A 23,896-nucleotide genomic window follows, 5' to 3' on the forward strand; every position below is an offset into this window, starting at 1 on the left:
GTCCAGATAAACAATGTCCCCAAGCATATTTCCAAAGTTGTGGAAAAATGGCTTAAGGACAACAAAGTTAAGGTATTGGAGTGGCCATCACAAAGCCCTGACCTCAATCCCATAGAAAATTTGTGGGCAGAACTGAAAAAGAGTGTGCAAGCAAGGAGGTGTACAAACCTGAGTCAGTTACACCAGCTCTGTCAGGAGGAATGGGCCAAAATTCACCCAACTTATTGTGGGAAGCTTGTGGAAGGCTACCCGAAACGTTTGACCCAAGTTAAACAATGTAAAGGCAATGGTACCAAATACTAATTGAGTGTATGTACACTTCTGACCCACTTCGAATGTGATGAAAGAAATCAAAGCTGAAATAAATAAATCTCTACTATTATTCTGACATTTCACATTCTTAAAATAAACCGGTGATCCTATCTGACCTATTACAGGGAATTTATACTAGGATTAAATGTCAGGAATTGTAAAAAAAATAGTAAAAATGTAGTTGGCTAAGGTGTATGTAAACTTCCGAACGGAAATAGCTCATAAGAGAGGGAGGACAGCTAACTGTGCACAATATAGGGACTATTATGTTAAATTGAACGTTACACATACCCAGATCATGGTGAGAGTAGAAGCGATAGTGTTGGCATTTCAGACACTATGGTAGACTTTCAAGAAACCTGAGACTCAGAGTTTTGTTAGGTTGGATATTCTTCCAACTCATTAATCTCTTTCCCAATTTCTAACAGCCGGTGAACACTTGACAGACTCCATGCAGTAGTTACTCACTGCAGTTGCTGTAGGGACAGTAATTAAAGGAGGCTATGGTAACAGCATGGAATTGGATATGGCGCAAATGAGGGAGTTTGAGGTATGCGTCATATGCAGTGTCAGTAGTAGCAGGGGTTACTTTAGTAGCATTGTTGGGATATCCGTTTATGAGGACTCATGCCACATGGCTTGGTAGCTGGTAACTGGGAGACCGGCTGTTATTCAAATGTCACAAATTAGTGATTTGGCCATAAAGGGGGAGTCTATGCTGTCAGGAAATGACCCATGAACCATGAATATCCTCAGGTGAAAGCAGCAGATGAGGAGCAGGAGATAACCGAGTGCACAGGCTGACAAGGTAAAAATCTGGAGATTGAGTGTACATCAAGATACACCAGGTGGGGGTATTGGGACAGCACTGGTCTGGTCCACACACAGTACTCCTTATAGCACCTGCAGCGATAAAGATTGCCATGTCTCTACTCGGTGGGTTCACAGTTCTCACGTGAAGTGAGGTCCAGCTGCATAATAGGTGAGCTTGATTAGGGATACGCACTTGCCTATCAGGTGACGTGCCCATCAGGTGGCAAAGATGGTGATGGGGAGCAAAGTGAGAATGACATGGATTGGGAACACCTCTTGGATCCTGTGGTCTGACGGGGAAGACTGGGCGGAAGGATGAGGAGGATTTTTATGGCTTTAATTTTTGCCAAACTCAACAGAAAAGTATCCTGAAGGCATAGTCGGGCAAAGAGAGAGCGGGAATTGTCATGTTATCAAAATTAGGGTTTTCATGCATTGTGCATATCTTAACACATTATTAATGCTGTTATGTCTTGTGTTTATTTTTGCTTTCCAAGTCTTGTGCTATAACTCTCTTAGGGACCAGAAAGAGAAGGTTGAACTGGGAGAAGGCAACAGATCCACTGGACACGTTATTATCAGTGTTCTATGAAAAATGGAAATAAGAGTGTTCATGGTGTGATTATAGGACAGAGGCCATAAGTCTCTGAGGTTGTAAACCTCACTGTGAATGTTAATCATGTTTTATATTTTGTTCACGTGTTATCATTGTTTGTTCATTTATAAGTCATTTCCAAGATGATGTAAGTTGAACAGTAGGAAACTATTGTTCAAGAGGGTGGACTGTTGGGTTCTGAGAATATGAAATATACTTATTCATGTCACTGAGGAAGATCCACAAAGTATCAAAATACAGAGAGGTGTTGGTAAAGGTATATTGTCCTGCTAATAGCCCATAATTGGCTATTATAATACTGTACATGGTGTCCAGGTCAGATTAACCAAAACATTTATTTATTAAAGACAATCAAAAGGAATGTTGGTACTTATTTTTATCCAAATCCATGCCTCCATGCTTTTTGTAGGTGCCGCTATATGACAGTGCCATCAACTTGATAATATATAACAATATTTTGGAGATTATTTACTTTTCAAAAAAAACAAAGGTGAGAGATTGTAATCTGAATAAAGGCCAAAATAATATTTGTAAAGGCCAAAACATTTATTTCTGTTTTTAGAGGGAGAAACGCTGGGCCAATTGTGCGCTTCCCTATGGGACTCCCAATCACGGTCAGATGTGATACATAATAATAATAATTTTTGTTGTATTATTAGTTGTCTTTACTGGTGTATTAAACTGAAATTGCAACCAATCACGGCCGGGTGTGATACAGCCAACCTAACTAAGAAATACATTTGACGATAGAATTCTCCCCCTACCCTCCTTCTAGGCAAGTCTATTGTACTGTACCTGCTAATAACCATAATGGTGCTGTAGATCGTCACTGTGTATGTTTGAAATAATATTTTCCAGTAAGCAACAATTTGTTTACCTTCATTAGACAACTTTGTTCCAATATTTCTGTAATTCAGTGATATGTATTCCCACAATAATTTGTGGATCCATAACTACATAAACATCAGCATTTTGAAAGAGTATTGTTGGGTTCTGAGAATATGAAATATACTTATTCATGTCACTGAGGAAGAGAGGGTAATGTATAACGTTTACATTATGTCAGGATATGTTATTGTTAGCCATCAGGGATCCTATGGGAAGGATCCTCTGGGAGGAGAAGAGACAGTCTGGTACCAATCAACATGACAGCCTTGAGTTGGGGAGGAGTGAGCACTTTGGGATAGAGGTCAGGTCAGATGAAGTGAGGAAGAACAGATGTCACTAAGGTTCTGTCTAGCAACAGCGATGCATTGGCTGTTCAGATGGTAGGAGGAGACAGCCTAGGAGAAAGGGTTAAATATCAGTGCTTGTGTGAAAAATGTCTGTCTGATGCAGCTGTATTGACCCAATGGGCGAATAAACTTGGTTTAAGCTTCCATAGTGTCCGTCGAGTTCTTACTCTGATAATTAGAACCTAACAGTTTTTTTATAATGATTTTATTAATGAAAGCAGGTAGCCTAGTTAGAGTGTTGGGCCAATAACCGAAAGGTCGCTGGATCGAATCCTTGAGCTCCTGAGCAAGGCAGTAAACCCACTGTTAACCCACTGTAAATAATTCTAAATAACAAACTGGCTTTATTTACAAATTAGTAACAATGTCACACCCCGTGTTCAAAAGCATAATCAGTGCTCTAATTCCCCCTTGCGCTGGTCTGGAGCAATGAAGTGGTGACGCAGGGTACTGTACTAAACCACACATTACCTCTAAGTCCCGCAGCATAATCACAAAACTTTTAGTGGAGCAACCACTGTATCTAATCAAAATGAATCCACAGATTGCGAGATGAAGATAAATACTTTTACTAAGAGTATTAGTATATTAGTAATTGAGTTACCCGGTCTCTCCAGATCTCCCAACAGTTCTAGTTCTAGGGTCAATTTTAGATCAATGTTATGCATTTTCAGCCATTTCTGAACTTGAGACCAGAAACAGGCCACCTGAGGGCAATACCAACAGCTGTCAACATCCTGGTCCTCATATGAAACTGGTATACTTTCTTAATAGGTAGGGGTTATTTTCTTTGAATGCTTCCCGAGTGGCGCAGTGGTCTAAGGCACTGCATCACAGTGCTAGCTCTGGCACACTAGATTCTGGGTTTGAGTCCAGGCTCTGTCGCAACCGGGAGACCCATGGGGTGGCGCACAATTGACCAAGCGTCGTCCAGGTTAGGGGAGGGTTTGGCCGACAGGAGTGTCCTTGTTTTGCACTAGTGACTCTTGTGGCAGTGCACGCTGACACAGTCGCAAGGTGTACTCCTGCTTCCTCCTGTTTCCTGCCTCATGATGCCATCTATTTTGTGAAGACCACCAGTCCCTCCTGCAGCAAAGCACCCCCACAACATGATACTGCCACCCCGTGCTTCACGGTTGGGATGGTGGTCTTTGGCTTGCAAGCCTCCCCTTTTTTCCTCCAAACATAACAATGGCCATTATGGCTAAACAGTTCTATTTCTGTTTCATCAGACCAGAGGACATTTCTCCAAAAAGTATGACCTTTGTCCCCATGTGCAGTTGCAAACCGTATTCTGGCTTTTTTATGGCAGTGTCACGATCGCCGTAAGAAGTGCACCAAAGCGCAGCGTGATGTGAATGCATCATTTTAATGGATGACGAAAACACAAAGAAAACTGAACAAAACAATAAATGAACAACGACCGTGACGCTATATATGAAATGTGCTGACACAAACACTACACATAGACAATCACCCACAACACACAATGACCAAACAGGCCACCTAAATATGGTTCCCAATCAAAGACAACGACTAACACCTGCCTCTGATTGAGAACCATATCAGGCCAAACACAGAAACAGACAAACTAGACATCCAACATAGAATGCCCACTCAGATCACACCCTGACCAAACAAAACATAGAAACATACAAAGCAAACTATGATCAGGGCGTGACGGGCAGTTTTGGAGCAGTGGCTTCTTCCTTGCTGAGCGACATTTAAGATTGTGTTGATATAGGAATCGTTTTTACTGTGGATAAATATACTTTTGTACCGGTTTCCTCCAGCATCTTCACAAGGTCCATTGCTGTTGTTCTGGGATTGATTTGTACTTTTCTCACCAAAGTACGTTCATCTCAGGAAGGAGACAGAACGTTCGCATCTCCTTCCTGAGCGGTATGATGGCAGTATGGTCCCATGGTGTTTATACTTGTGTACTATTGTTTGTACAGATGAACGTGGTACTTTCAGGCATTTGAAATAGCTTCCAAGGATGAACCAGACTTGTGGAGGTCTACAAATGTTTTTCTTAGGTCTTGGCTGATTTATTTTGCTTTTCCCATGATGTCAAGCAAAGAGGCAGTGAGTTTGAAGGTATGCCTTGAAATACATCCACAGGTACACCTCCAATTGACTCAAATTATGTCAATTAGCCTATCAGAAGCTTCTAAAGCCATGACATCATTTTCTGGAATTTCCCAAGCTGTTTAAAGGCACAGTCAACTTAGTGTATGTAAACTTCTGACCAACTGGAATTGTGAAACAGTGAATTATAAGTGAAATAATCTGTCTGTAAACAATTTTTGGAAAAATGACTTGTGTCATGCACAAAGTAGATGTCCTAACCGACTTGCCAAAACTATAGTTTGTTAACAAGAAATTTGTGGAGTGGTTGAAAAACAAGTTTTAATGACTCCAACCTAAGTGTATGTAAACTTCCGACTTCAACTGTATATAAGATTTTATAGAGGACAAAATCTGCAAGCCATGTGTGTAGCTAGCTTGCTACCTTGATTTCTGTCAGATGTGCAGGAGAACAAGGGATTACATCCTTGAGTAAATCTAAAAAGTCTAGTTCCATTAGGAAAAGGAGGTCAGGTGCATTAGGTCTGGGTCTGAACACAGTCATCCAGATAGACACTCAGAGAGCAGTAGGGGACATGAGTGCAGACAAAGCAGGACCCTAATGCACAGGCTCTGAAAAAAACGTGCCACTGTGATTTCTCTTTAACTCTGTATAGCATCTTGGTGCTTGGCCACACTCAAATCCCGAAGCCTTCTTGAGTTATTTCTAGTTAATCGTTAACCCTCTGTGCGCCGGAATTCTATAATTACTAGAATGGCCATGGCTGACATTTTGACCGTATAAATATTCCATAATAAATAACAAATGCATTTATTCTGTTAAAATAGGCCATAAGAAACCTCAGGACATGAAATGTAAATTGTATTCAGTCCGAAAATGTATTGATTGATCCAGAAGTGCATAGATTGTAAATACTAAAATAAGAAGATGGTGCTTTTTCTGACTTCACAGCTTGGAATAGCTCATTATCCCAATCCCTCTCAGACCAGCTTGAGCACATCCAAAAGTGTGCTTGCCGCATCATCCTGGGCACTGCATATGTGAGGTACACCGATGCACTGGAGACACTGGCACTGCAAACACTTGAAGAGCAAAGAGAGCAGCTGTGCCTGGATATTGCAATCTCTCACTACAAGTCCCCCTTCCGTGACTGGTTAGTTGCTTGTCTAAGTTTCCATCCAATTCTAAAATCCGCATATGTGCATTTTCCCACCAGAGCTGTGTTTCCATTAAATTGACTTGTTGCGGATAAAAGTTGTGTGTGATAACGTAGTGTACATACAAAGCACTTTTAACCTTAAATTTCCATGTACCGAATAGAAAGCAAGAGTTTTTTTCTACCAATGGTTTTGTTACAAAAACTGCTGCAATAAATAGCATACTTGCCCAATCTGGTTTTGGCGCATGCCCTCTAGACTACAGTTCACTGATAAAGTGGACATGGTAGGTTATATTGATGAGATATTGAAGAGCAAGATACTTTTTATTTGATCATTGCCAACCAAGAACCGATCATCATGCCACCAGCATTCAAATAATAACCATGATATTTATTTATTTATTGTAGGCCTACATATGACTTATGGAAATAGTGTACCACTTAAGTTTTTAGTTGTTCCTTTCACAGTCATTAGGTGTTCCGCAAAGGCTTTCTTACCTCCAGAGTGGGGTGGTGGGCCACAGAGTAGGACCACTCCTTGGCCCTCACGAACCCTCACTGGACTTCGACTCTGTGTCTTGAAATTCTCCAAGTCTGTTTCAGAGAGACAAAAGGAATAGGCCAAAATGATCAAGCAGTATTCTACTGAATTTATGAAGCAATGGCAATAGCCATTATAGCCATAACCAAATATTGACATAGTAGTTAATCTATCATTGGTAGTGTGGAACACCATGCAGTGACTTGACATTATACAAATTGATATAGCCCCAAACACAGCTCATGTCTTTTTGTCTAATACTCCCTTTTAACAGTGAGTCATTGGTTATTCTAAGGACTACAATTTCAGCTTTTGGGACACAAATTGTACTATAGTATTATATTAATGTATCATAATTTATTATTCTTGAGCATCTTCCTCATTGGGTTAAATGGCAGTATCCGACACCTTTGGACAACTTTGTGAGACAATAATTTCTTCCGGTGTACTTACAGAACTGTTCAATCCCAAGCACCTCCAGCATGCGGAAAGCCCTTCCTCAAGTATAAGTCACACATGAGTGATTTTAATTGAAACTATGTATTGTTATCACTTTCTGTGTTTCATTCATTACTTTCCTCATTGCACACGTTCCAGCAACAATTAAACGGCTATGAGATTGAAATAGCATGTGTATGGCAACCATTTACTTCTTGACAACCTACTCGGGAAATAGGACAACAATCCACATCTGTCTTTTCTCTGCTGTTGTTGCTCTTGTAGATATCTAAGAGCCTATACTGCAAAATAGCAAACCAAAGTAACCAATAATGCCATAATCAAGAGAGAATGGAAATAGAAAGAAGAATAATGTACTGTAACACCTACTTCCCCATGAATACATGAACTTAATGAGAACACTGCCTCAATTAACAGATTCATTTGAGAAGTCTGTATAATATTGGGGAATTATGTCACCATGTCTGTGTGATGCTTCAGGGACATCTGTGCCACACCTAAGCAAGATTTATGTGAAACACTTCTAGATCGATTCTAAGTCTTGAATACCATGAGTGATTAGTTCTGCTTTAGGAAGCAGTTTAAATTGGGAATTACAGAGCCCACTGATTAATTAAAAGTATAAAGAGGTCAGGTACAGTAATGAATGTCCTCAAGGCTATGGGATAACTTTGTTATAAAGGCCTGTTTTTCTTATTTCCCATATTCTTGAATTCCCCTTTAACCTGTAAACATACATTTAGACACTTAGATTGTTGAGGCAGTCTTGTTGAGGCACAAAATTGTGTTTCTATGTTTTATCAGGTGCATAAGTATTCAGCATTTGAGAGGCATGATTAGGTGGATTTGGAAAACAACCAAATCTCAAGACGCCACTGAAATGACTTTGTTAAAGAAAGTCATTGCTATCATCAAAGTTATCTTTCCCTATGACAACATGAAAGCGAGTGTCAGGTTAGTGCTTACAATCAACTATTGGCACATTGGAATTTCTAACAACATGTCCTGTGTTTTCAGAACTAACGAGGTTTAAGAACTAACTGAACACAGTGTATAATTCCAAAAAGTATTAACATTTAAAATAAAACTTTCTCAAAGTGAGTATTAAAATAAATATTTATTTGACAAAAATCCCTGAAGCTAGGTGAAATCTGTATATGAGCAGTATTTCCCTATAGCACCTAATAATATTACTACACCACCGTGAAGTGGGAAAAAACGGTCAATATTCTCATAGTGTGAAACGCAAATGAGCTGGACACACTAAAGCCAGCCATGCCTGATAAACCAAACTGTTCTGCAACCCCTGGATTATATTGTCAAGCCTTTCAAAGACATACCTCTGTGTGCTTTTTCATTGCCTAATTCAAGCTATTTTGAGTGCTTTCAGGTCCATGAAATTGGATGTGAATTAGCATTTTGTGACTTAATGCAATGAATCAGAGGAGATTGTATCAAAAGAGAATGTGAGTAACTTTTGTTGTGGTGTGAACGAGAGCATTAACCAACAGTCATGGCTTGTCCTTCACAGTTATTTAATATTGAGTCATATTACTGTAGAAAGTACCACTCAAACCACTTTCATAGCCTAAAATGTAAATGTTATGGTTTACCGCTTTGAATAGTTTATATGATATGATACTGTTCCCATCTCTTCATTAATCTATGTTCTACTTATTCAAAAAGTGAGCAACACACAATTTTGCAGTGAGCACTCAGAAATAAGTACGATATTACAAGACTGAGACACTTTACAGCAGGGATATTCAACTCTTACCCGATGAGGTCAAGAGGCTGCTGGTTTTCTGGTCAAACTGACAATTAACTGCGCCCACCTGGCATCCCAAGTCTAAATCTGTCCCTGATTACAACAAATGCTGTGGAACTGCCTTTGAGGTCCAGAATTGAGTTTGAGAAATGTACACTATGACATCAAAAACGTTAATTGAGAAACTCTTTACAATTGTTCTCTAGCATTGTGTGATAAATTCCTGTTTTAAAAAAATGGTATGTTTGAAATGCAGATAGCTAGAGCTCTGATATATTTTGGACAGGCCAAGACTGTGAGTGCTGTTCATGTCCCCACTCTCTGATTGCTATAAAACTAAATAAGGATGTAATTTTCTCTTGAGGCGAAAGTGTGGATGTTATGAAAGGGACTTGATAGAAATGAAGGAAGGCGTTTGTTAAAAACAAGAGATAGAAATCAGATCTACTTGTGAAATGGATTGTAATGTCAGACAGACACTGGAAAACAAATATGCAAATGATGTGCAATTGTGAGCCTGAACTAAAGAAGAGATATAAAATCTGATGCTCCTAAAATACAAGTGAATTGCATCCTGTGCAGTTTCTTAAATACAGTTATTTCACCATTCAATAATTAAGCACAGAGCTAACAACATTGCATCTGGAGCATATCATGCTCATTCTCTTGGGTACAAATTAAAAGGTTATTCCTGCAATATGGCAGTTACAATCTGTGGAGTAATGTTATATTTTACCACAGCAGAGTCGAGAGACTTTCAATTATATAAATCCCAAAGAGATTACAGAATTCAATCTGCCCCTAGAACAAGTGAGATTATTCCAGTGCACACAACAGACGAGCAGAGGCTTTTAAAACATTTCACCACAGTATTGTCAGTGGAATCATCAACCTTTAAATGTTCTGATATGTTAAGCCCATATTAGATGGTGAAAGATTGTCCACAGTTTATATGGCTCAGCCCACAGGCTGGTGGTGGATGAAGGGCTGCCATGTAGCCCTAACACAATCACTCTTTGTGCCTACATTTTTATAAAAATATATATATTTGTTCAATTTAACAATTTAAATTTGTACAAATGTACATTAATACGCATAGTGCGAATTGGAAATGTGTTTTTTTGCATATCCCAACTCCCCCTGAGACGCCCTCAGAGAGTTGGGTCACAGCCAGGGTCATCATTATCCAGCAGCCCTGGAGTAATTAGGGTTAAGTGCCTTGCTCAAGCGCACATTAACAGATTTTCACCTTGTCGGCTAAGGATTTGAACTAGCGACCTTTCGGGTACTGGCCCAACGCTAGTATACCTGCCACCCTATATATGATATATTATATACGGATATCTTACTAATCTTGGTAACGCTGAGCCAGCAAAATACCAATTAAAAGACCAACTTCAGTAGCCACAAGAGCTTATGTGCCTACAACTTTATATTTTAAACCAATGCTTTTCATGGTCCAACTGCATCATGTGCAACACCTACAGTGAGTTCTAAAAAGATTGACACCTTTGATAAAGATGAGCAAAAGTGACTATATAAGATACATAATTCAAATACTGAGCTACAGTATATTGCATGTGTTATCAAGGTGAGTTATTGAAACGTACTGAAAACAGGGGTGTCAATAATTGTACATGTCCTGATCTGTTTCACCTGTTTCTTGTGTTTGTCTCCACCCCCTCCAGGTGTTGCTTATTTTCCCGAGTGTATTTATCCCTGAGTTTCCTGTCTCTCTGTGCCGGTTCGTCTTGCATGTTTTCAAGTCAAGCAGCATGTTTTCCCGTGCTCCTGCTTTCTATTTATCTTTTGCTAGTCCTCCCGGTTTTGACCCTTGCCTGTTTTCTGGACTCCATTCCAGCCTGCCTTACCATTCTGCCTGCCTTGACCTTGAGCCTGCCTGCCACTCTGTACATCCTGGACTCTGAACTGGTTTTGGCCTTCTGCCTGTCCACGAACATTCTCTTGCCTACCCCTTTTGGATTGTTAATAAATATCAGACTCTAACCATCTGCCTCCTCTGTCTGCATCTGGGTCTCGCCTTGTGCCTTGATAGTATTATACTGAACAAAAATATAAACGCAACATTCAACAATTTCAAAAACTTTACTGAGTTACGGTTCATATAAGGAAATCAGTCAATTGAAATACATTTATTAGGCCTTAATCTATAGATTTCACATGACTGAGAATGAAGATATGCATCTGTTGGTCACAGATACAGTACCTTAAAAAAGGTAGGGGCGTGGATCAGAAAAGCAATCACTATCGGGTGTGACCACCATTCACCTCACGCAGAGCGGAGGTTGTTGGTTGAGTCCTGTGGAATGTTGTCCCACTCCTCTTCAATGGCTGTGCGAAGTTGCAGGATATTGGTGGGAACTGGAACATGCTGTCATACACGTCGATCCAGAGCACCCCAAACATGCTTAATGGGTGACATGTCTGGTGGGCACGCAGGCCATGGAAGAACTAGGACATTTTCAGCTTCCAGGAATTGTGTACAGATCCTTGCGACATGGGGTCATTCATTATCATGCTGAAACACGAGGTGATGGTGGCGGATGAATGGCATGGCATACTCACCAGATATGCCCCACCCATTGAGAATTGTGGGATGCTCTGGATCAACATGTACGACACCGTGTTCCAGTTCCCACCTATATCCAGCAACTTCGCACAGTCATTGAAGAGGAGTGGGACAACATTCCACAGGCCACAATCAACAGCCTGATCAACTCTATGTGAAGGAGATGTGTCACGCTGCATGAAGCAAATGGTGCTCACACCAGATACTGACTGGTTTTTGGATCCATGCGCTTACTTTTTATGTATCTGTGACTAACAGATGCATATCTGTATTCACAGTCATGTGAAATCCATACACTCTTAGAAAGTGGAGAACCCTTTGGAGAACCCATAGGATAACCCTTTGAAGAACCCTTTTTGGTTCCAGGTAGAACCATTTTGGTTCCATGTAGAACCCTCTACACAGACCAAAAAAGGGTTCTCTTATGGGGACAGCCAAATAACCCTTTTTGAACCCTTTTTGTAAGAGTGTAGATAAGGGCCTAATTAATTTATTTAAATTGACTGATATCCTTATATAGACTGTAACTGATTAAAATCTTTGAAATTGCTGTATCTTGTATTTATATTTTTGTTCAATATATGTTACATCTTTGTTACATTACATCCTATTTTATAAAAAATCAAAGCCTAAAAGAGGGACAAAAAAGCACTCCAGGTGCTTCTGGTCTGGTCCAAGTCTTTTACAAATGACATGATACAGACTTTCAAAACAGGCTTCTCCTCAATTCATTATTACTCTGACCCAGCGCCGTTCAATCATTCTGCAGGATTAATTAAGTTATACCAAGAGCAACAAATAAGATGGATGACACATCACCGCAGATACTTGTCCTTGTCAGTTGACAAAACCCACAGGTCCCAGGTCAGAGCCAGGCAATGGACGAGACCAATCACAGTGACATACAGTGCAGGTCAAACCTTGAAAATTGGTAGGAAATATGAATATGATACACTGCCTGGTGTAGACATTTGGTGTCAGCGGTGGGATTCACGTGAATATGATATACTGCTTTGTGGGGACTCGTGACTCAAATGCACCCATTAGAAGCCAGCTAAATACCCGGGGTGCTCTCACAAGGATCATCCCTAGGTCTGCTAAAAGGAAACAGACGTCAGAATTCAATCTGGATGCACCATCTGTTCTCAGAGGTTCACGCTGTCATTTTAGATGGGATTCCCGTCAGAGCAGAGGCCCTGAGTTTACCTTGCCATCAGAGATGCCGAAGACTTAAAATGTGATAGATGAAGACTGTAAAACATCAGTTATATAGCTGCTGTCAAGGCCCCCGACAATCGCACCCTCTTCATCCCAAACCTACTCTTTGGTAGAGCTGTTGCATTTAGGGCTGTTACGGTGACCGTATTACCTTCACACCGACAGTCACGAGTCATGACCGCAGTCAAATTCCACGTGACCATTGAGTCACAGTAACTAGGCTTCTCCAAAACTGCGCTCTGATGCCGCTAATGGTCATTTGTAGACTACCAAACTAACCAGTCGCCAATGGCCTGGTACTCAGCGCTCTATTGTCCCTCTAATCCCTCTGGCATCAATGCAAAAGCTTGAAAATCAAAACAAACACTTCATGAGAGCTTTGGCATTCAGAGTTCGAGCGGAATAGGATAACCTGTTGAACAGCGAGAGCCAGCTCCTTATAGCTGGTTGATACATGTAATTTCTATAAGCCCATGTTGCACTATATTTCTACAGACTATGCTATGCAATTGCGTGAGAAAACAGAGGTTTGATGGCCTCCATTAAAAAGAGAAGGATCCTATCAGTTTTCAATAGACTATATTTATTTCTCAACTCTCCTAATATTGAGCACAATGCTTCGCTTTAAGACTGGAGTAGTCTACCTGACTGGCATGAAAATTAACTGCGGGAAAAGCTTCCTCCACAAGCTATTCAAGTGCATATGAATTACATGTATTTTCCCCCCTGCCCGTGTTCTGACAGGTGCATGATAATGGCCCATTCTAAATCCAAACTAATTTCGCACATATATTACTTAGTATATGTAAAGACAATATTAAATTGAGAATAGTCTGATGGGTGAGAATATTATCACTTTTGAATGATGCCCATCGTGTGCAGTCCAAGGCAGGACCCCTGGAACATGGTTGGAGAGCACATAGCCTACAGAGTCTAATGAAACATGTGTTCTTATAAGCCCAGTCATTGCTCAATCGACCTGTGAAAACAGACTTATGACTCGCCACTATTTAAAAAAGGATCCCATTTTTCTCGTGCTGCTATATTTATTACCAAATGAATCTGCTTTACAACCGATGTAGCTTACCTGGCATATTAAAAACGCAACTTTACGGAACCTCCAATCACTATTTGAGTGCAGGCTATGGATGAAATGATGTTTTTGTGGGCCATTCTAAATAAAAAATGATTCCACACACATATTAGTAGGCTATGAGAATATTATCAAGTGCTTGTCAAATTATGAATGAGAGACTGCGCAAGAAACAGAGCAGAGCTCATGCTTTTCATGCAACTTTTAAAAAAACATCATTAGAGTCACATCATGCAGCCTTAGAATGTATTAGAAATCAAAACATATAGTCTAAGGTTTGTATCGCAACTAACGTTGCATAAATAACTGTAAATTAGGCATATAGGAGGACCTGCTTCAAATGAACACTTTGTTAACCGCTCAACTGTAACGGTCGTCGGTGGAAGAAGGTGAGGGCCAGGCGCAGCGTGGTACGTGTTCATGTTATTTATTTCAACTGAACACTATCAAACAAAGAAACAAAACGCACAACCGAAACAGCTCCGTCAGGTGCAAAACACACTAAACAGAAAATATAATCAGGGTGAAAACAGGCTGCCTAAGTATGGTTCTCAATCAGAGACAACGATTGACAGCTGCCTCTGATTGAGAACCATACCAGGCCAAACACAGAATACCAAATCATAGAAAAAAGAACACCGACTGCCCACCCAACTCACGCCCTGACCATACTAAAACAAAGACATCACAAAGGAACTAAGGTCGGAACGTGACATCAACACAGCACACTCCCTTGGAAATCATTTTGGGAAAATATCCTTTCTGTTTTATTCAGCTATGTGGAATTGTATTCTTCTTACTATAAAATAATATAAAATAATGCCACGGGAATTATAAGCAAATCTTGTCTGCTAAATTAACTAGTGTAGCCCACAGCCATACAGCACAGCCAGATCACGGCTTAACATAAGGATGACTCAGAATATGCTATTCTGTTCTTCTGAAATAGGCTACATTGTCTTCATATCACAATGTTTCTTTAGATGTATCTAAAATAAATAATGGTATTATTAAGATGGTGTAGGCTATATTAAATGGATTTATTAGTTTTTTTGAAATGCAGATGTTCCAAAGGTCCGCATCAGTGGATTGTAAACTCTGCCTGGAAGCTCGGAGAGGCTAAACGTTATTATGTTAATTAACTGTCATTTACCGTGAGACTGGCAGTTATTTGCATGACAGTGACCAGTTGACAAAATGTCATGATCGCCACAGCCCTAGTTGCATCTCCTATCACACAGATGTCCCAAGCCACTGTTTAAGCTGGATTAAAGGATCAACTTAGTGACATAATCATGGTTTGCTAACGACTGATGCTTTGTGATAGAATCCACTGCCTTTTTCCTTGGACTGAGAAATATTCCATTTAAACCTTTACTGTATTAAGAGGAAAACTCACAAGCTATATGTAGACTAGCTTCTCTGCTGACGATGGTGCCGAAGGAGTTGGTTGCCAGACACTGGTAGATCCCGACATCCTCCTCTTTGTTCAGATGGCTGATGCGTAGGTTGCCCCCAGTGAGGGCATAGCGTGACCCTGATCTAGGTACAATGAAGGAGTCATTCAGCTTCCACCTGAAAAAGCAAGAGCATTAAAAGGATAAGTTGACAAGAGAACTGTAGGGAAAGTCCACCAGAATGTACAGAATGAGCCTTATATGTGTATGAGTGATCTCATCATAATGCCTGGAAATATTACATAAAGTAAAACATTCACAAGTGTGGGCTACATATTGTAAGCACACAAAAGCAACGACAAACTGGAAGAGGTTACTAGACACAGAACACAAATATGTAGAAAATATACAATCCTCAGACTTACGGACTTATGTATTAAATGCAAATTAAGCTTACATGTGCTAAAAACACATCATATAGTATAGTATTTGGCTAAATGACTAGAAAACACAAATGCGCAATAAACATTGTCTATCAATGTTTTAAGCGATTTTCAATTGAATTTCAAAATGAGAGACACCTAAAGAACGACTTTCATTCCCAACGTTTTCATATTATCGAAGGTGTGTATGATGATGTTCACAACTATCCTATTATTAGGCTGCACAAGCCATAGTGCCACAAACACAACATATCCTATTGCCCAACTCTCGTGTTTCCTTGAAGGTTGCCCAGTTCTGGTTCATTATGCATGTGATCCATACAGTCAGATAGCATAATCACACACTTTCATCATGATCAAATTGCAATCACAACCCAAGACAAGGCAAATTTGTGGCAAATTCCAAATTAAAACAAACGACACAAGGCCCTGTGCTTGTCGCTCCAAACAACACTGAATATAATTGATGTGGGATGTAATCAGTGAGAGACATTACTCATTTGCAACCATAATTCGTTTTCATTAAATTCCTTTCACGCCTTGCTCAATTTAAACATGGGATGAGACCAAAACCAATGGCTGTAAATACTGTCATCATTTTATTTTCCTCAAAAGCAGCCAGACCTCCCTGCTCAATAAGGGAGGCCCTGGGACAAGAATTGTAACCAATTCCTAAACCAACCACAATGATTTTCAAACACCACATGTGGATGTAGCCTATAGCCTACCTAATGATAATGATAACCCAATTTTTTTAAATGAACCGTTGTTCAACCAGCAAAAGACCCTCGAGGATAGAAATCTATTTTTCAATGGGGACCTGGAAAGTCAACAGGAAGTAGTCAGCGTGTAAATACAACACAAGCGCACAATACGATGCATTAAAAACAATCACAAAGGTCAACAACATTTTCCCCTTTCAATGCTTTAAACTCAGCAAGCGATACCCTCTCCTCCAGTTTAAAGTATTTTGCAGCTCGTTCCAACACCAAGGATTATACGAAAATGATAGTTTTCCCATTTCAGTTCTGGCCTTAGGAAGTGTGAAAGATTGTAGCAGCTGAGAACGGGGACTATCAGTTTGTGATTACCTTTTTAGTGAGGGGGACAGGTAAAAAAGCAATAGTCCAAGCAATGCTTTGTACACAAAGATGACCTGTACCAGTGCTTCAGCATTTGTGTAGGAAGAGAGGGCCACTTCACCATATAGATTACAGTGATGGGTGAGTGATCTTGCATTTGTTATAAATCTAAGCATCCTGTGATACACAGTGTCCAGTATCTTAAATCTGCTGGCTGAGGCTTGCATGTAAACAATATCACCATAATCTAGCACAATATCACCATAATCTAGCACAGATTTGTTTTAAAATCCCTTGGATAACCCTACGCTAACCCTATAATAACAGTCCTTTTGATTAAGGGTAATGCGATCAAAGACATTGAATACAGAACAACGCTAGGTGGAATCTGGAACTCAAATGACAAAGCGGTCACCTTAACACTTTTTGGGTGAACAGCTGTCAAGATGCTTGGACATTTTGAGTAATGTAGGATTGTGGTCAATTCAGTTGAATTGGAAAAACCTGAACAACTTTCAGTTCATTTTCTGAATTTCCTGAATTGAAAGCTGAATCTACCCAAACCTTGAAGTCTTGCGCGTGCTTCACAATAATTTGCTACAGTAAGTTAGAACATCTATTCTTCCTGAATCACTGTGCAACATGAAGAGAATTACTGTATTGCTCATCTTCACCATTTTTTTTCTTCTAGATTTTGATTAATTTTGATTATCAAAAGTTACAGAACCTATTCAAATACAGTTTGACCGCACCTCAAAACTGTTAATAATGAACACAAGACAAGTGCATCCACTTAATCCCAACAGTTTGATGTCAAGGAGAGAGAAAATGAACAGAGGAGAGCAAACAAGCCTAACAAGAAAAGCTATCTTTGTGTCCATGAGGAGCTCTTGAGAAATAGCTTTCAGAGACAGAGATAAGGCACAATTATATTGAATATTAGATCCTTTTGTGCTGATTGGAATTCCACAACTCCTTGAGTCAAATAAGCCTGAGGTTTCCATTTCTGAGAGAGAGAGAAAGAGAGAGAGAGAGAGAGAGAGAGAGCGAGAGAGAGAGAGAGAGAGAGAGAGAGAGAGAGAGGCCTATTCAGTGGAGCGGTGCCTAACGGCAGATTGGCTGATTAGATTGATTTATCGATTTGGTTTTGCAGCTGGAATGGCTCCAGACTAGACAAATCAAGGGACCACGGTGACAACTCAGAGGGGGCTTTCAGTGACAGCGGTCGAGGAGTAGTCTTAAGTATGTCTTAAATTAATGTGTCCTTGGCGCCTCCTGAAAAAGAGCTGCTCTATTCTCAGCTCTAAAGACCCATTTGATGTACTATGATGCAGACTGAGTGAAGGACTCTTAACTTTTCCAAACTAATTTCATACACTGGAACAGGTTACTTCAATGTGGTGTGTGTGTGAGTACACTCTGCGCACACACACACAGGTGTACGACTTCAATGTGAGTTGAAGACAGAATTATTAGGTTCCCATCTTTTAGGCTGGTGTCGGAGGCTGCATTGTAGAAACAGATTGCGTAAGTATTCTATCCAGTGGAAGTGATAAGATCTTGTACATTCATTTCAATTTGTGCCCATTAGGCATAACACCCAGGATCTTCAAGCTACATTAACAGCCAAATACGCTGATGTTATGAGGGATCGTTTCAACCTATTGCATATTAAATGCTTGGCTTTGCAATTTGCATTTAATTACAGTGACAAGAGTACAACAGCCGTCATTGTTTGATAGATTGAAAATTAATAGCTTATGCAACTGATGCTCTTTAAAGCAAATCATAATTTGTCATCTGTTTTAATTTGTCATCACTTAAGCTGGTGATCAACGGGGCATCAATACATTCCTAGGACAATGCACTGGGGACAACTCCCGGAGAGGGACAATACACAATACGCAGAGTTTGACAGTGAAGTCCAAACCCTCTGGTCACAAACTAAATTAATCTATGTTGTTTCTACGTTAAAAAAAACAACAACAAAAAACAATGTGATGATGTTGAATTAACGTGGAAAACATAAAGGAATTTCGGAAATGTTTGTCTTTCTTTCACCCAACTTTTAACCTAAATCCAATGACATGGTTCAAATTCCTGATTTCCTTATCAAATATCAATTATCTTGGGTCATCATTAGGCAACAAACAGGGGAAATTTGCCTGATAACGTATCCTGAATTTAATTCCGCTGCTCTATGTATCGCCCCATACATTCAGTCTGAAACTACCATGCTATAAGTCGGTTGTGCTGACATCAAAATGAGGGGCATTGTACAAAACAAATTCATCCGCGATTGAATCTTCTCTAACCAATCAGAATATTCAAGCCAATAACGTGATTCATGATTCTTGTAGGCCCATTCTGGTCCAACCCATCGGTTTCTGGGGCCAATCAGAATGGTCAGAATGTATTTGCGATGGGCAGTCATCGTCATTTTGATGAGTCTCCAACGTCATTTTAGAGAATTTGGCAGTATGTCCAACCGCAGATCACGTGTAACCACAGCAGCCGGGTTTTTCATCTGCGGGATCGTCTGAGACTAGCCACCTGGACAGCTGATGAAACTGTGGGTTTGCACAACCAAAGGATTTCTGCACAAACAGAGAAGCTCATCTGCGTGCTCGTCGTCCTTACCAGGGTCTTGACCTGACTGCAGTTTGATGTCGTAACCAACTTCAGTGGGTGAATACTCACCTTCGATGGCCACTGGCATGCTGAAGAAGTGTGCTCTTCACCGATGAATTCTGGTTTTAACTGTACCGGGCAGATGTGGTCGTTGTGTGGGCGAGCGGTTTGCTGATGTCAACTTTGTGAAATAAGTGCCCCATGGTGGCGGTGGGGTTATGGTATGGGCAGGCATAAGTTATGGATAGCGAACACAATGGCATTATCGATGGTAATTTGAATGCACAGAGATACCGTGACGAGATCCTGATACCCATTCTTTTGCCATTCATCCACCACCACCACAATCACCTCATGTTTCAGCATGATAATGCACGGCTCCATGTCGCAAGGATCTGTCCACACTTCCGGGAAGCTGAAAATGTCCCAGTTATTCCATGGCCTGTATACTCACCAGACATGTCACCCATTGAGCATGTTTGGGAAGATCGACGTGTACGACAGCGTGGTCCAGTTCTCGCCAATATCCAGCAACTTCGCACAGCCATTGAAGAGGAGTGGACCAACAGGCCACAATAAACAGCCTGATCAACACAATGCGAATGAGATGTTTCTCGCTACATGAGGCAAAGGGTGGTCACACCAGATACTGACTGGTTTTCTGATCCACACCCCTAGCTGTTTTACAGGTGACCAACAGATGCATATCTTTATTTCCAGTCATGTGAAATGCATAGATTATATAACTTATTTCAATTGACTGATTTCCTTATATGAACTGTGACTAGGAAAAAACATTGAAATTGTTGCGTGTTGCGTTTATATATTTGTTCAGTGTATATCCAAAGTATTTCTTTCTTTCAGGTAAGAATGCTAGCCGCACATGGCGGGATTTAATTTCCCGTAATTTCCCGTTTAGAGTTCTTAACTACGGTGCCAATATTGTCTGGCACTACATGCTGTTGAAGTGGCTTAGTGAATAGCTATTGAGTCCAATTACATGGAACAACTTCTGCGAAAGGAGTTTATGGAACACAAATCCAATGTGTGGAGTCTTAAACAGAATAAGATGTATTATATTTTCCAGAACAAGTTGGAGTCAGAGAGAAGAACAGGTCCACTTGAGTTGGTTGAGTCACTGATGTGATCTTCCTGTCTGGGTTGGCGCCCCCCCTTGGGTTGTGCCATGGCGGAGATCTTTGTGGGCTATACTCGCCCTTGTCTCAGGATGGTAAGTTGGTGGTTGAAGATATCCCTCTAGTGGTGTGGGGGCTGTGCTTTGGCAAAGTGGGTGGGGTTATATCCTTCCTGTTTGGCCCTGTCAGGGGTATCATCGGATGAGGCCACAGTGTCTCCTGACCCCTCCTGTCTCAGCCTCCAGTATTTATGCTGCAGTAGTTTATGTGTCGGGGGGCTAGGGTCAGTTTGTTATATCTGGAGTACTTCTCCTGTCTCATCCGGTGTCCTGTGTGAATTTAACTATGCTCTCTCTAATTCTCTCTTTCTTTCTCTCTCTCGGAGGACCTGAGCCCTAGGACCATGCCTCAGGACTACCTGCAAATGATGACTCCTTGCTGTCCCCAGTCCACCTGGCCGTGCTGCTGCTCCAGTTTCAACTGTTCTGCCTGCGGCTTTGGAATCCTGACCTGTTCACCGGACGTGCTACCTGTCCCAGACTTGCTGTTTTCAACTCTCTAGAGACAGTAGGAGTGGTAGAGATACTTTTAATGATTGACTATGAAAAGCCAACTGACATTTACTCCTGAGGTACTGACTTGCTGCACCCTCGACAACTACTGTGATTATTATTATTTGACCATACTGGTCATTTATGAACATTTGAACATCTTGGCCATGTTCTGTTATAATCTCCACCCGGCACAGCCAGAAGAGGACTGGCCACCTCTCATAGCCTGGTTCCTCTCTAGGTTTTTTCCTAGGTTTTGGCCTTTCTAGGGAGTTTTTCCTAGCCAACGTGCTTCAACACCTGCATTGCTTGCTGTTTTGGGTTTTAGGCTGGGTTTCTGTACATTACTTTGAGATATCAGCCGATGAAAGAAGAGCTCTATAAATGAATTTGATTTGATTTGATTATTTCCAGATTTCGTTATTGACAAATTAATTCGAAAAGTACAGTAAAGGTCAAATGCACATAAAATCAACAGTGTAATCTTTGAACTCAATCTTGTTTCAGGTGAACGGCTTTTGCTCTAATCTTTGTTCTTAGAATTTCCCTAAAATCTCCAAACTGTTCCCATTCAATTGCTAACATGGACATGCACATGCTTCTTAAATTATTTATTTGAAAAAGCTTTCAATTTGGCCCTGTTCATATAGGCAAATTCCCCATCGTGTAAAGGGTTAAAGTAACCCGTGGTATAATGTGAGATATCATAAAATATGTTTCCATTTATCTCATTAAGACTAACCTGGTTAAAAAAAAGTTAAATGTACACTGCCAAACTTGAAGTAACAGTGACAGCTGGTACCTGTAGAATGGAGGTGGATGTCCCTGGGCCTCACAGCTGAACACCACCTCTCTGATGGTCTCAGTGGGGTGGACGGGAAACACCACACTGCCTGGTTGTTTGGTGAACACAGGCCTCAGCAGGACGTTGTTTCCTGCCAGGAGGAGAAACAGCAACATTATCTAGAAGGAGGGATGGTCTGAATGGGGGGGAGAATAAAGCTGTGATGTAGCCCATCAGCCTGAAAAAGTACCTGTTATTATGATTTTTGACCTAAATTATCATAATTTGGCTATTTGTCTGCTGTCCCATTTCACAGACACCGGTTACAGAATAGTTAAGTGGAATGGCCCATCAATTAAAACACGCACTTGAAAAAAAATAAACCCCCTCCCCCCCACATCTGTTAGAGTTCCATATCAATCTTAGCATGAAAACTCAGAAACCACTCTTGAATTTAGTAGGGTCCTGAGCAAAAGAGAAAAGCTGCTGACAAAACTGTACCACCACCTACAATAGTCGGTGTGGCACTCATTTCTAAACTACACTGCATGGAGGGCATCATGTTTGTCCACTACAGTATGTCACTAATCCCATATAAATGATCTCTCTCATGGATGATGCACATTAAACAAAGTGTTGAAACAAATGCCACAACAACTTTGGGAGTAAAATGGTATTTTTTGAACCCAAAAGCTTTTGCTTGCAAAATTAGGTTGATTTGGAAGAAAATGTTTTTGGAAACAAAAAGAAAACAATAATGTGAAGGAACAAGTTTGGCATCTGCCATGTTTTATGAAATTCTGCACCTCGAGAAAAATACTGAAATAACTGAAATGGAGCTATAGCCCGCATATGTGCTATAGCCCGCATCAACACAATTAGCAGCTCATAAAAATGATTTCCTTACAGAAGATTGAGGCAAAGAGAGTGTGCTGAATAAAGGACAATTTTTGTACTTGGTATATCAGCGCTGTATTGTACCTTAAAACGTGAAGTCTACGAATGTAAATAGCCTACAGTCCCCGGTTATCTCTTAAAAACCATGAGTGGGTTTGACAGTGCAATTAACATGAGTTGAAAAAAAACTTGTTTTGATGTAGGAATAACATGACATTCTTTCCATAGTTACGTAAATATATTTCAATGCCATCTCTTACATAAATGTATTAATGCATAACGCTCTGTTAACACTGACACAACAAAGAAAATGGGGCGTCTACCGTATTCTACTATGACAATTCTTTTTTAGCTCATTAGTAAAGCACTATTGAGTGAATGTAACTGCTGCAAAGATCTACAGGATCTGAACAGCAAAGGAATGACCTGTGGGACTATGGCAGACAACACTTCTTTGAAATAAACATGTCTCTTTCCTCTAGGAAGGAGAATACATTTGCCTTTCTGAGGATACATTTGCATTTTCTCAGAACAGCAGAAAGGTAAGAACACTAGGTAATTTGTGGGGAAGAGATACTGTATTCCAGTCTCAGGGTGTTCAGGTTTATTCCCGGGACTCAGAATAACTCTCAGAGAGAGAATGCTGTTTGACGGGGATCTTCTGTGCACCGATTGTTCTTCTCCTTAAGGATAAACACGTTTGAGAAAGTTACACAAAATGGAAGACAGCCTAATTATAGTCTTTGTTAGATAAGCCTTGTTCCCTGAAGCAGAGCTGAAGTTGATTGATTACCAGAGGACACTTCTTACAGAGAGCTCCATACAAGCACAAACACATACTGTACACAAACACGTAACCATGTAAGCCCCCGGTGAACATAATCATGAAATGAATCGACATTTGCTACAGAGGGAGTGAGTGAACGTGTTGATAAATGACTTGGCTAATCGATGCACACATGTTGCCTCAAGAGGACAGAGATGAAAAAAAAACACAGAGAATACACACTCAGAGTACAGTAGCTGTAAAACGTAAAAGATGCACTCTGCTTCACCATTAGGATGAAGCATCTAGACAC

General features: G+C 40.5%; 1 protein-coding gene across 4 annotated transcripts in view; it reads right to left on the bottom strand.

The window, feature by feature from the left end:
• The window catches only part of cntn3a.1 (contactin 3a, tandem duplicate 1), a 103,288-nt gene that overhangs the window by 57,771 nt on the left and 21,621 nt on the right, over nucleotides 1-23,896 (bottom strand). For all 4 annotated transcript variants that reach the window (XM_021616089.2, XM_021616087.2, XM_021616086.2 and 1 more), the window contains 3 exons: nucleotides 21,939-22,071; nucleotides 15,296-15,471; nucleotides 6,726-6,821 (listed from right to left, as the gene is read on the bottom strand). In XM_021616089.2, the coding sequence (XP_021471764.1) occupies nucleotides 6,726-6,821; nucleotides 15,296-15,471; nucleotides 21,939-22,071 (405 nt within the window). The remainder of the gene's footprint in view (nucleotides 1-6,725; nucleotides 6,822-15,295; nucleotides 15,472-21,938; nucleotides 22,072-23,896) is intronic.

This window comes from Oncorhynchus mykiss, chromosome 9 (genome assembly GCF_013265735.2).
Source record: "Oncorhynchus mykiss isolate Arlee chromosome 9, USDA_OmykA_1.1, whole genome shotgun sequence".
Lineage (NCBI taxonomy): Eukaryota > Metazoa > Chordata > Actinopteri > Salmoniformes > Salmonidae > Oncorhynchus > Oncorhynchus mykiss.